The following is a 14,564-nucleotide window of genomic DNA, read 5'->3' on the forward strand; positions in this document are numbered from 1 at the left end:
CAGCGACGTGCCTGGCACGACAGAGGTGTTCTTTGCTTTTCCTGAGCGTGGGCAAGGACAGAAGTCCCTGAAGCCGGGCTGGAATCACCCAACACCTTCTGTAGGCATTAACTTCTTCCAAAAAGAGTGTGTGTGTGTGTGTGTGTGTGTGTGTGTGTGTGTGTGTGTGTGTGTGTGTGTGTGTGTAATGTGTGTAATGTATGTGTTTAATCCCAGACCTCTCTATCTAGTCTGTGACCACCTAAGTTATTGTTTATCCCTCCTACCCCTGGGTTTCTACTCTCCCTACCCCAGAAGAACCAGATGGGAAAGACGGGAGGAGAAGCAGAGCCATCTCTAGCCTTTATAGGGATTGGAGGAAAAAGAGCCCTTTCCTAGAGGCTCTTCCCTTTCCTTGGCCTCTTTGCAACTCTAGAACATTTCTACTGCCATCTGCTGGAAATCTGGAGCAAAACATGCACCAATGTCCATGTGACTGGACTTGAATGGCATCCCCTTCTGGAGAGCAGGCAATGTGCAGCACACAACAGATACCACCTGTCTAGAAGGCTCCTAGACAGGTTCTTACCGAGTGCGGTTAGTGATGGGGGTCTCATCCTCAAAGACCCACTGCAGGCTTGGGGGTGGCTGGGCTGAGAACTGGCAATGGAACATGGCCTCCCCACTCTTTGCTACAACGACATCCTGGGGTGCCAGTACCACCCGGGCAAAGCTTTCATCTGCGGCAGGAGAAAGCAGGGAGGGGTGAGCAGGCAGGATGGTGAGCTTCCCCCCCTCCCACCGCAACCCTCTGCTTCATCTCCTCCATCCCAATCCAGGCTCACCAGCTATGCTCAAGGTGAAGTTCTGGCTGCTACAGGCCTGGCCAAAGGCATTGTGGGCACAGCAAGAGTAGAGGCCACTGTGCTCAGGACTGGCTGGCCGGAGAGTGAGGTTCCGCTCCTTGCTGCTCACTGTGTGATTGCTCTGACCCTCCGAGAGAGGGGTCCCATCTCGGAACCACTGGTAGGTGGGCCTGTGGGGAAGAGGGGTTCAGCAAGCAGGAGAGGATGGAGCCTTCGATGGCCAGCAGAGGTACATATAGGGGGCTGCTGGTAGGTTACACCTATAATACTAGCTAGCTACTCAGAGGGCTGAGAACTGAGGATCCAGGTTCAAAGCCAGCCTGCGTAGACAAATCCATGAGACCCTTATCTCCAACAAACCACCAAAAAAGCTAGAGGTAGAGTTCAAATAGTAGAGCACCAGCCTAGAGTACCCAGACCCTGAGTTCAAGCCCCAGTAGCAATCAAAAACAATTAAAACCAGAGAGTCAAACTAGACACCTCTGTTTCCAAGTAGAGAAATGGAGGGCTAAGGAGGAAAAGTGACTTGCTTTAAAGATATATGTTAATTCAAGGACAGAATCCAGGATCACTGGCCACACAACCTTGGCCCTTCTTGGGTCAGAAGGGGTTGTCAGAGACCAAGAACACTGGGGGTGGGGGAGTGGTTACAGAATGAAGTGAGGTGCATGAGAACCTAGGAATTGGGAGACCACCCTATCTGTTTCCACCCTGCCCTCCTTGGCTCCTTACCGAGGGTGTCCATCAATGTGGCAACGAAGAGTGACCTGGGTATGCGGCTGGATCTCAGCTTCTGAGGCTGGATGCTTCAGGACCACAGGACCGGCCTCTATCCCTGCAGCAGAGGCCACATTTGCAGTTGATGGCGGAGCAGCTCAACAACATTCGGGAGGCCGAGGGAAAGGAGAACCAGCAGCTAAGCATGGAACCTTGAGCCTCTGCCACCATACTGACAGGGGAGCTCAGCAAAACTGAGGCTGGAGTTGTAGATCCCACTTAAAGCGCCTTCCCTGTCACTGCCAGGGGAAGCCTGACACTGGCCCAAAAACTTCACTGCAGTTCCCATTTGTGAAAGTTCCTAGCCAAAAAAAATGGGCTCCATACTTGAAGGACAAAACAAAAACAAAAACAAAACAATAAATTTTGTGCCAGGCACCAATGGTTCATTTCTGTAATCCCAGCTACTGAGGAGGCTGAGATCCTACAGGAAAGTCCAGAGATTCTTGTCTCCAATGAATCACAAAAAGTCCAGAAGAAGAGCTGTGGCTCAAGTGGTAGAATGCCAGCCTTGAGCAGAAAGAAGCTTAGAAACAGCACCCAGGGCCAGTATTGGTGTGAACATGTGCACCCCTCCACCTCCCCACACACTCACACGAACAGCTTTTGGAAGAAATGAGAGGCCTCAGTTAAAGCATGTGAGTTTAGTATGTGCGGCACCAAAAAGAAAAAGAAATTAGGAAACCTCTAATTTCTTATCCACACAAGCAAAAAGAGCTGACCACAACTGCACTCTACCGACCCCATTAACTGGCAATGGGAGAGGCTGAGGCAAAGGAGGGCTCCCCAAGACTCAGTAGTGAGGGGTCTGGCAGGGGCACCGGGCACAGAGCCCAGACTCTCACATTTGATGTTGAAGGAGGCATTGGCACTCCGTGCTTCCTCTCCAGTGATGTCATTCCGAGCCACACACTGGAAGGCGCCAGAATCCTGCAGCCGGTCCACAGCTGCGAAGCTCAGGCTGCTGCCCTGGGCGAAACGCCGCTCCGTGTCCTGGACAGGGACTCCGTTGAGCAGCCAGTACACGTGCACCGGGTCAGGGGCCTCAACCTCACAGCGGAGCAGCGCCCGGCGTCCCTGCAGTGCATCCTGGGAGGATGGCTCCTTGATGAAGTTGAGAGCGGCCTGGGCACCTGCCATTAGGGACACAACAGAGGTAGAGTGAGAAGGAGCTGCAGACTCATGCTGAACCCCAGTGAACAGGAGGAAGAAAGGGGATGCGTATATGGGAAGTAAAAGGGCAGTGGTAGAACTGCTGAGTCCGCTAAGGGACTGGACTTGTGCTGGGTGCTTTATAGGACACAAAGTCATACTGCCCTGGAAGTGGTCCTGTGGCTCAAGTGGCCTTGAGCTGAAGAGCTCAGAGGCAGCATCCAGGCCTGGAGTTCAAGCCCCACGATTGACCAAAAAAAAAAAAAAAAACATAGTACCCTCCCCTCAAGCGTGGGGCCTCAAGTCTGGAGGGGCCTTGGGACAATGCACAGGGTCTGTTTGTCATCACAAAAATGCTGAATGGCTGGCATGGGCTGGTAGTGCCTAGGGAATGAAGAAGAGGAAGGGGCCCCAAGGGCTGGTTGCCACAAGGGCTTTCTGAGGAACAGTTTCACACTGGCACAACCAGATGCTCAGACATCTTCACCTCGGGCTGAGAACCAGGCAACTTTCATCACTATTTCCAATCAGAACATTGAACAGAGTTCAACCCTAGTCCAAAAAGAACCCTGCAAAGGGCTCATACCTGAGGGTGCCAACAACAGAAATGACCTGTGAGCCCACCCATGGGTGCTGGCAGCCCTGCATCCCCAGGAGCTCCTTTGAGTCTCAATGTTCTCTCTACCCTGGCCATCTCCAAAGACACAAAATCCAGCTGTGCCAACACCAGCTTTCCCATGCTACAAGTGAGAGGCGAGTCAGGCTGTAAACTTTCACTGGATCCATTCACCCTCATGTGCCACTTATGCAGCCCAGCCACAAAGGGAGTCAGTAGCCCGTGGGAACAAAGGGAAAAGCCAGTGCCTGCCACTCAGCAACAGATGGGCTAAGGAGGCGGAGGGCAGGGCCAGACAGGTGGGTGGCTTCATTGAGTGGCATCAGGAGCAACATGCTGGGCTTTGTTCCTGGCCCACGTGGCTGCCTTACAGAGGCCTAGAACTGCTGGGTCTTGAACATGGGAGAGGAGGTTCCTATCACACAGAAGAAGCAGGCTCTGCCTTCAGCTGGGCAGGAAAAGTGCCCAATAGTGCCCTTCCCCATGTCGGGTTATGAAAGCCTAGTCTTGGTCTCATTCTTCCTAGTTTCTGGAGGCAGGGTTTGCTTCTTAAAAGTAAAAAGCAGGGACTGGGAGCGTGGCCGAGTGGTAGAGTGCTTGCCTAGCATGCATAAAGACCCGGGTTTGGTTAAAAGCCGGAAGTGGTGCTGTGGCTCAAGTGGTAGGGCTCTAGCATTGAGGAAAGCCCAAAGACAGTGCTCAGGCCCTGAGTTCAAACCCCAGGACTAGGAAAAAAAAAAAAAAAGTGAGAAGCAGTTTTGTCATCAAGTCAGTATCAAGTCCAGGATCCCCCAGGGCTGGGTCTAGGAGGGAGCTCCCCTGCTCTTTGTCCCCCTCCCAACCTCCTCAAAGATGCCAATGCCAACCCCATCTCTGATACAAGACACTGACAGGGCCCAGAACACCCCTGTTCCTTCTCCCTGGGCCCTGTTGGTTCTTCGGGCAGGACAATTCTCCACCATGCCGGGGAATCCCACCCAGCCTGCCAGTTAAGAAACCTGCCTCCAGGCACTGCACCCCAGCCTCTGTGCCAACACAAACACTCCCCTACACATTTCCACATGCTCCACCGGGGTGCGGCTCTGCCCCTGCTACAACCCCCGCAGAGACAGACGGGCAAAGGCAGGCCGAGAAAAAGGAAGGCTTCTCCCAAGATCTTATAGCTCATGTGCATGTGGCAAAGCCAGAACCTCAACCCAAAGAAGCCAACTCCTAACCCCACACTCTTCCCAGCTCCACCCTGGAAGCATCTCAACTCCAACATGGTGCCACCTCCCCCCTGCCAGGTAGACATGCCTCTTGCAGACAATACCAGGCTCACAAAGGCATCCAGCAAACACTGGCTGAACTGAAAGAATCTCAATGCAGTATGGGCCTGAACACTTCTCATGACAGTCAACCCCTGCAAATGTAACCCACCACAAAATCTCGAACCCCTTCACCTAGAACTCCAGGATGCTCATCAGAAAGCAAAGCAAAGGGCTGGAGCTGTGGCTCAGTGTCTAGCCTTATACTAAGCACAAGGCTCTGAGTCCAAACTCTGTACTACTAAAAATAAAATAAAAATAAAAGCGCCAAGTGTAGGCTACCCCATAGGCAAGCACTGCCGCCCCCCCCCCCCTCCATCCTGTTCCCACAGACATGGTAAGAAGCCAGGAGCCTTGCCCACACACGGGAGTGGTTAAGGGTTCACCTATAATAGGCCAGACTCAAAACCTATCATACTCAAATGAGTCTGACCTTGGGCTGGTGACAAACTGTGCCTCAATTCCCTGTCTTGCACACAAGATGCTATAACGTGTGAAGTGCCCCGGCCAGAGTTGGCCTTTCAGGAAAAGCAGCTACTGTTAAATGATCGAATAGTTATCCTTATTGCCCAAGGACTAACATGAAGAGAAACCAGAGTGTGCAATTCTAACATCAGAAAGATTCCCAATGGCCAAGCAAGACTTCAGATCCTGCCCAGACCTGGCACAGGGGAGGGTCTGCCAGAGCAAAGGAACAGAGGGGAGGTCTTCAGGGAGCAATTGGGGTGAGCAGGATGGACGGAACAGGCCCTGGAGCTACAGAGCCACAAACTTTCTGCCATAGAAACCAGAGCAGCAGTGGAGCTGGCATAGTCATATGAACCCCAGCTCTGCCCCCACCCCCACCTCGGCCTCCAGCATCTCCTCCTGGGGCCAGGCTTGCACTATTCAGCTGTGGTAAGAGATGCTACATTCCCAGACTGCCACTCAGAGCCCCCTGCACCCCCACACCAGGGCCTGGGAAACATCAAAGCCAGCCCCGCGGGGGCCTCTGTCCTGACGTCAGCTCACAGCAGGTCCTGGTTAGTGCTTGGCTGGGGTAGACTTTAGATGTTTCACAAGGCAGGGAGGGCAGCCTACAAACTTCTCCCAGCCCCTGCTTTGAGCAACTGGACCATGACGTTCTTCACTCTAGAGGCTGACCAGTGCCTCTGTGTTTGCCCGTCCAGACATCTGCACAGCCTGCAGGAGACAATGCCTCATTCCATCCTGCTATTTCCTGGGAATCTCGCAGGTAGCCCTCAGAAAGGAGAGCAGGGATGAAGGGAGGAGGCTTCAAAAGCTTTGCTGCTTGCCAATGAGATGTGGAGAGCAATAGCAGAGGAGAAAGGCTATGACTGGTACCTTCCTCAAGGTGGCGCACTCCTGCTCCTTCCCACACTTGGCAGATGCCCCCCTCGGCTTGGAATCTGGGATAGGCTTTCTCTGGTGGCACAATGGTCCCGGGTCTCTCTTACCAGGGAGCCTCACCACACAGTGCACAGTGGTGCCTCCTCCTTGCTGTGAGATGGGGTCACCAGGCCTATCACCCAGGCTACATGAGGACCCAATGGATTCATTAATGCCCACACAGGACAGGGCATATAGCAGGGCTGCCTCCTTAGTCGTATTTTGTCCATGGCAGCCCACAAAGCCCCTGGGCAAAACCAAGCAGGCAGAGCCATCTGCCTGTACTAGGCTAGACACCCACAAAGCCTGGGCTGTGAGTACCCAGCAAGGAGATTTTCCAAGCCACTTCCTTGGCTCCCTAGCAGCTATGTATATGCAGACACCTGCCCTGCCACAGCCTCCAGCCCCACCTCCCAAGACAGGGCTAGTGGGCAACAACCCAGCTCCCTCACATGCTCCTCCTGCCCCCGCAAACGGCTAGTCTGGTGCCCTTCCTCTTAGCTGTTCTCTGGCTCCAGGCCCAGTCAGCCCATATGTATGTGCATGCATGTGCCCATGTGTGTGCATGTACACACACACACACACATCAACTGCTGTGGGGAAACAGAGAGCATCAGGACATGACTCCTAAATTTTCCAGCTCAAAGTACCCACCTCAGCATCCTGAGTAGCTAAATTACAGGCGCCAGTCATCGCTCCCGGCTTCTCAGGATCTTTTTTTTTTTTTTTGCCAGTCCTGGGGCTTGAACTCAGGGCCTGTGCAACACTGTGCTTGGGCTTTTTTTCTCAAGGCCAGTGATCTGCCACTTGAGCCATAGCACCACTTCCAGCTTTTTTCTATGTATGTGGTACCAAGGACTCAAACCCAGGCCTTCATGCACTCTACCACGAGGCCAAACTCCCAGCCCCTCAGGATATTTTTGCTCAAGGCTGGCGCCTGGCTTCTCAGGATTTTTTTTGCTCAAGGGTAATGCTCTACCACTTGAGCCGCAGCTCCACATCCAGATTTTTTAACTGGAGATAAAGAGTTTCATGGCCTTTCCTGCCTAGGCTAGCTTCAAGCTGGGATCCTCAGATTGCAGATTGCTGGGGAGCTGACAAGTTGGCTTCTTCTCCCTTTTATTAATGCAAAGTCCACCACCAGACCGAGATTCCAAGATTCTAGTTGATGAGGAACTTTTCACTATCACCCCCTAGAGTCTGCCAAGAGTGTGTTCCAAAAGCCATGAACATTTCACATGCTGGGTGACCACACGAGTGATTGAGGAACTTCTCCATGCCCAAGGCCAGCCAGCCACACGCATGTGGCCAACTCCTCCACACACAGGCCTATCAAAGACTCAGTCATCAGCCCTAGGTCCCCAGGCCAAAGTAGCTGCAGACAGAGGCACAAGGGAGAAGTGTGCCAACTTCAGTGCCCTTTCCGCAGGATGAGCACCAGGGCTTGGGCTGGAACAAGGAGTCTTCACCCTACGAAGCACAAGTAGTCCAGGTAAGAGACAGTCTCAGACTGCTCATCCCACAGTGCTCACAAACCTACCATATGCAAACCTAAAGGGACCAGTGAGGGCCCCAGAGCCCAAGGTGCTTCCTGGCCACTACCCAGCTACAGCGACCAGCCAGCTGCTCCCAGCAGCCAGGCACCAGGTTCTGTCCTGCAGCCCTTTAGCCAGAGACCTTTTAATTGCCCAACTCTTAATGAAAGCCCATAGACACTGGCAATTGTTCTTTTTTTTTTTTTTTGCCAGTCCTGGGATTGGACTCAGGGCCTGAGCACTGTCCTTGGACCTTCTCAAGACTAGCACTCTACCACTTGAGCCTCAGCACCACTTCTGGCTTTTTTCTATGTATGTGGTACTGAGGAATCGAAACCAGGTCTTTGTGCATGGTAGGCAAGCACTCTACCACTAGGCCAAACTCCTGGCTGGCAATCATTCTTAGGATTTATTTATTTTTTGTTTTTGTGAGGATCAAATACAAAATCTTGCAAATGCCAGGCAAGCCCTCTACAACTGAGCTGCATCTCTAATTCTTAAGTTTTCTTGTAGCTCATGCTGGCCTGGAAGTCTCTAATTCCCAGGCTGTCCTCACATTTGTGATCATCCTACCTTGGCCTCCAGAGTACTGGGATGGCAAGTGTGACACTAGACAGCAACCTCAGGCAGACCCCAATTCACCCAGGGTGCCAGAAACACACTGCAATGATGTTTGTGATTCAGCTGGAATTGCTTTCCTATCAACAAGATACTATAGGTGGTTTTAACACCAGCAAATATGATGATGAGCCCAGAAAGTGTGGCTTCAGGAGTGACAGCAGATGGCCCCAGCTAACTCAGCCTCCGTGAATGACAGCACATAATATGCCATCTCTTCTCTTCCCAAGGCCTACAATGGCCTCCGGGTCCACCAACAGGAGCCCTGCTGCCCTCCCGGTCCCCAGGCTACACTGGCCCTTGATTTGAACAGAACAGGATGGAGCAGAGTCAGGATCCTGCACAGTGTTCTGACTCCAGCACTTCACCCTCCATAGCTGGAGAGGTTGCCACATCCGGATTAGAGAATTGAGTAAGATAACCAGGGACTGGACAGAAATGACCCAGCAGGCCAGTTCTCCCACTTTAGGGCCAAACCACAACTCAGACAAGCCTGGCCCACACTTGGGGGACCTGAAGTGAGGACATCACAGGAGAACTGTGTCCTGTGTCACGTGGATCCAAGCTCAGTGGGCAAAGCACCTACCGATGCAGCCCTGGTACCAGCCTATCCTCAGCTGGGGGGCCGACAGGACCTGGCACATGTGCATCACCCTTAGTGACCCTCAAATGGCTGTGGAGTTTCTAAGGAACTAACACTGGCCAAAAACCTAGCCAAGGCGACATGCAGGTGGCTCACACCTGTAATCCTAGCCACTGGGGAAGCTGAAATCTGAGGATCATAGTTCAAAGCCAGCCTGGGCAAAAAAGCCCCCACAAGACACTTACCTCCAACTAACTACTCAAACACTGAAAGTGGAGTAGTGGTTCACAGTGGTAGAATGCTAGCCTTAAGCAAAAAGCTCAGGGACAGTGCTCAGGCCCTAAGTATCCAGGCCCCACAACTGGAAGGGGAAAAAAAAACCAACACCTAGAGGAAGTGTGTGGTGAGGTAGAAGGCACATGGGGGAGGGAGACCCGGCCTCCAGTCCTACTAGCTGGGAGAGTGACTCTGATCATCTCAAGCAATCCGAATATTTATAAGATCAGAAAAAGGAAGGTGTAAGATCTAACACTGCATCAGCTGCTGTGATTCAGGGAGATAGTAGCAGACTCACAGGGGCCACTTCCCAGGGATACCCCTACCTCCCACCCCCACCTCTGGCTACATTTGGAATTATGAATGATTCTACAAGGCAGGTGCAGGGGAGGGTGGCAGCTGGGGATCTGACAGCTCAGCCTCCTGCAAGGGCCTGCCTCTGTTCTCTGTCTTCCTAGATCCCTACAGGCCACATGCCTGCATGACAGTTCATGCTGTGTGTGTGTGTGTGTGTGTGTGTGTGTGTGTGTGTGTGCGCGCGCGCGCGCGCGCACGTGTGCGGCGCCAGTCTTGGGGCTTGAACTTGGGGCTTAGAAACTGTCCCTGAGCTTTTTACGTAAGGCTAGCATTCTACCGCTGTGAACCATCACTCCACTTTCAGTTTTTGAGTGGTTAGTTGAGCCACAGCTCCACTTCTTGCTCAAGCCCAGGCTGGCTTCAGGCCATGATCCTCAGATCTGTCTCTTGAGTAGCTGTCAATGTCTGACCACCAGTGCCTGGCTCGTTTGTGGGTTTGACACCCTGATTCTGTCATAACCATTAGACTGTAAGCTCAAGGAGAGGACTAGCATGGTGCCCACTCTTCTTCTGGGCCCCTCATGGTACTCAAGCCACTAGAGCACAGGGGTAGGGAAATAAAATCACGTAAGTAACCATTTGACCTGAAATGCTCTTTCACTCCCTGCCAATTTCATTTTCCTTGTGTTCTCACTTGAAAGACAGCAGCTTTGAAATGGATTTTTTTGGTTATTGTTTTGTTTTTGAGATGGAGTCTTGCTATATTATTGCCTAGGTTGACCCCAAACTTCTGAGGTCAAGCAATTCTCCTGCCTCAACTTCCAAAGTAGCTGGGACTAACGGTATAACCACCAAGCCTAGCTCAAAACAGATGGAGAAATTCTTTTCCAATCTGCAGGAGTTTATGATATTTAAATAAAACACACGTTAAAAGGAGACCCACATGAGTCTGCCTATTTTTCAGGGAAATTTAAAATGTGGAGAGCCCCAGAGAACTGTAATATTCACATCAAAATGGCCTTGACCTAAGGAGTTCCCTCCCAGAGGTGGATGTGGAAGCAAGGGACTGACTTTGATCTTTGGGGTAATCAAGAATGTTCTGGAAGGGGCAGGAGTGTGGCCTACTGGTAGAGTGCCTGTCTAGCATGTGCGATGCCCTGGGTTTGATTCCTCAGTATCACATACACAGAAAAGGCTGGAAGTGGTGCTGTGGCTCAAATTGTAGAATGCTAGCCATGAGAAAGCTCAAGGACAGTGCTCAGGCTCTGAGTTCAAGCTCCAGGACTGGCAAAAAAAAAAAAAAAAAAAAAAAAAAAAGTTCCCTATACTGCATTCTCAGCCCTAAGGAGATCGAGCAAGCCGGTGGCCAGCTGTCTCCTGAAGATGCCAGAGAGAGGCCTGTGAGAATAATTCACCCCCGGGAAAGTGGCAGGGCTGTTGGACCTGAGACAAGAATGAGCCTTGAGCTCGGCCCCAGGAAGACCCTCAGTGGTGCTCAGCCTGTGCATCTAGGGGGCAGAAACAAAGTTCACCCAGTCAGTCACTCAGTAGATGCAATAGCTAGCTGGGCACTGGTGGCTCACACCTGTAGTTCTAGCTACTCAGGAGGCTGAGAGGAGTCGAAGCTACTCTAGGCAGAAAAGAAGTCTGTGAGACTCTTACCTCCAATTTCACCAACAGAAAGCCAGAAGCAGAGGTGCGGCTCACGTGGTAGTATCAGCCTTAGTGGAAAAATCCAAGTAAGATCATAAGGGTCAGAATTCCAGCTCCAGTAGGAATAGAGGGATAAAGGGATGGAGAGATGGAGGGAGGGAAGGAAGGAAGGAAAGAAGGGAGGGAGGGAGGAAGGAAGGAAGGAAAGAGAAAAGGAAAAGAAAGGAGGGAGGGAGGGAAGCAAAGAAGGAAGGAGGGAAGCAAGGAAGGAAGAAAAGAAGGAACGAGGGAGGGAGGGAGGAAATTCATTCCCGGTGACTCCATCCCACCAGACACATTTGAGGCACTCAGGGACCACGCAATGTCCATACACTGGCTGAACATAGAAGCATTCCATTAGGTGGCACTGCCTTAGCTCCTCCGACTGCCTTGCTTCTCGCCAGGCCCAGTAGAAGGACATGTATTTCTGATCAAAGTGCTCCTCCCAACACCAGTCAGCAAGGCTGCGGGGGGGGGGGGGGGGGGGGAGCCCTGGGAACTTCTGAAAGGCAGGGTTGGGACCTGCCTGTAGATCAGCCTGGCTCTGAAGTCTGCATTCCTTCCAGAATGCCACCCAAGCAGACTGCCTTTCCATTCCATTCACTAACCCCCCAATCATTCTGCCCTATTTAATGCAAATCCTTTGGTGCATATGTGTTCTTCCTGCATGGATTGTTGAATCCGAGCTAGTGTTCTGAAATGCTCTTACATTCTATCTTTCCTGTTTCCTACTGCTTTTCATCTAGCACTGTTTTAAGGATTCTTCACCTCCATCAGCTGTTTTTAACAGTGGATGAATGTACTGTTAGGTTTTAGGACAGAGGAAGGACATCAATTCTTTTTTAACAAACAGATGTCTGAACAGAGCTGTCCAGTTTGAAAATCAGTCTTCCTTTTCACCTTGAACTCAGATCCTGGGCGCTGTCCCTGAATTTTTCTGTTGTTCAAGGTTAGCACTCTACCCATTTAAGCTACAGCTCCATTTCTGGCTTCTGGTAGCTGACTGGAAATAAGTCTCGAAGACTTTCCTGCAATGGCTGGCTTCCAACCCTGATCTTCAGATCTCAGCTTCCTGAGTAGCTAGTAGGATTACAGGGGTAAACCACCAGCATCCAGTGAAAGTCAGTCTTCAAATCTATACCTCTTCTCTTGCCAGGCACTGGTAGCTCATACTTGTAATCCTAAGTACTCAGGAGGCTGAAATCTGATCAAAGCCAGCCTGGTCAGAAAAAGTCTGTGAGCTTTCTTTCTTTCTTTCTTTCTTTCTTTCTTTCTTTCTTTCTTTTTTTTTTTTTGGCCAGTCCTGGGCACTGAACTCAAGACCTGAACACTGTCCTTGGGCTTTCCTCAAAGCTAGTGCTCTACTACTTGAGCCACAGCACTACTTCCAGCTTTTCTATGTATGTGATATGGAGGAATCAAACCCGGGTCCTTCCTGCATACTAGGCGAGCACTCTACCACTAGGCCAAACTCCGGGCCATCTGTGACATTCTTATCTCTAGTTAACCAGCAAAAGCTAGAAGTGGGGCTGTGGCTCGAGTGGTAGAGCACAAGAGCCTTAAGTGAAAAAAGCCAAGCTTAGAGTATGAGGTTCTGAGTTCAAATTGTGCATGCGCATGCACACGCACACGCGCACACACACACACAATTACATACTTCATCTGTGCATGCAAGAGAGAACTTTGTTACCACCATGTATCTGGGTATTTCTAGAACCTACACACACACACACACACACACACACACACACACACACACACACACACATCAGCCTCTTCTGTTTTCTTTCCTTCTTTCTCCAAGCCCCAAAAGTCACTTAAGAAGCAAGATCACAGCTGGTTTTAAGGCACCAGAGTCAGCCTCTTACTTTTATATTTAGAAGTGATCTGCAAAGCGCTTCCCCAGCAGCCAGGAGTAGAAAATGTGAGCAAACCGCTGTACTATGTGGTGATGTGGAAAGCACGAGCCACTCGGAGCTTGTGGCAGTGGCCTGCATTCACCACATAACCGGGGACACTAGGCCATGTTTACTTAACACATGTGCAGGAGGCTAGGGCGCCCCTTGGTACTCTAGATGCAGGGCCCGGATTCAGCGCCCCACACAGCCCCAGCCCTCCTTCCCAAAGCAGCAGAGCTTGTCCCACCTGCCTGATCAACAGCTGCTCTGGAAATCAGAGTGCGTGTGTGTGTGTGTGTGTGTGTATGTGTGTGTGTGTGTGTGTGTGTTTCAGAATGGCTGGAAGAACTGCTGGTTTAAGGAGACAAAGATTCATGTCTAGCTGCGGGTTCTGGGAGGGAGGGGGGAAAAGTGCACACTGCCCCCAACAGCAGATCTGTGCCTGCTATTAAAGGATTTCATCATAGGTGGGCGAGGTGGCTCTAGCCTGTAATTTTAGCTACTCAGGAGGCTGAGATCTGAAGATCACGGCCACTAAAGTCAGTGGAGACTCTTATCTCCAGTTAACCACTAGAAAACTGGAAGTGGCACTGTGGCAGTAGCCTTGAGCTGAAGAGCTCAGGGACAGCACCCAGGCTCAGAGTTCAAGCCTCACCAAAGACAAAAACAAGAAGTTCTCAACACTAAAGGAGATGAGGTAACGATGTTCAAGAAGAACATGCCTAGGACCTGAGTTCAAGCCTCAGTATGTACTTGCACATGTGCATGCACACACACACACACACACACACACACACACACGCACGCACGCACGTACGCAAGCAAGCAAACAAAAAAAAAAGCCACTTTTAAGAACCTCAGCCACTTAGAAAATGTATTCTGACTAAAGATAGCAAAATAAGTACTTTTAATCAATAACAACAGATGAAAAAAGCATAAACTGATGAATAAAGAACAGAAACAACCCCTTTTAAGTTATTTTTAAAAGCAGCAAAAACTTGCAACTCATCAGCAGATGCTTACAGTGCAGAGAGACCGACCCTGAGGGCAAATGTTCTAAAACGCAGAGCACACAGAGGCCAAGAAGAAAGAGCTCCCAGAGTGACTGATGAAATGAATGCTTAGAATAGCCAAAAAAATGACAAAGACCCCAAGTATCTTTCATGCCTCCTCTGTTGATCTGTAAGTCAGGGTCTGGAAGGCACCCTGATCTGGCTTCACTTAGGTCTGAAACGAGTCATCCCTCCATTACAGGAAATGTCTCCTCAGACCTACAAAATCCAGACAGACAGACAGACAGACAGACAGACAGACATTGTTTCAAACAGACAGAGGGAGAAGAGGCATGGCACTGAGTAGATGAAGAGAAACTGCCAGAGAAAGAAAGAAGAGGAAAGCGAAAGGCAGACAGACAGACAGACAGAGACAGAGACAGATAGAGAGACTGATAGACTAAGAGAAGAGATAAAATGGCAGGGGAAAAAAAAAACCACAGAAAAAGATAGAGGCAAAGATCAAATAACAGAGTCATGGAGAAAGAGACAGAACCAAGACAAAGACATAGAGAACACATGTGTGC

General features: G+C 50.8%; 1 protein-coding gene across 1 annotated transcript in view; it reads right to left on the reverse strand.

Moving 5' to 3' along the window:
• Positions 1-14,564, reverse strand: part of Ptk7 (protein tyrosine kinase 7 (inactive)) — a 56,630-nt gene that overhangs the window by 16,817 nt on the left and 25,249 nt on the right. The window contains exons 2-5 of the mRNA XM_090355616.1: positions 2,468-2,755; positions 1,578-1,680; positions 825-1,015; positions 569-719 (exon numbers count right to left, since the gene is read on the reverse strand). Of these exons, the coding sequence (XP_090211742.1) occupies positions 569-719; positions 825-1,015; positions 1,578-1,680; positions 2,468-2,755 (733 nt within the window). The remainder of the gene's footprint in view (positions 1-568; positions 720-824; positions 1,016-1,577; positions 1,681-2,467; positions 2,756-14,564) is intronic.

This window comes from Megascapheus bottae, chromosome 22, assembly GCF_031878675.1.
Source record: "Megascapheus bottae isolate mThoBot1 chromosome 22, mThoBot2.hap1, whole genome shotgun sequence".
NCBI classification, from domain to species: Eukaryota; Metazoa; Chordata; class Mammalia; order Rodentia; family Geomyidae; genus Megascapheus; species Megascapheus bottae.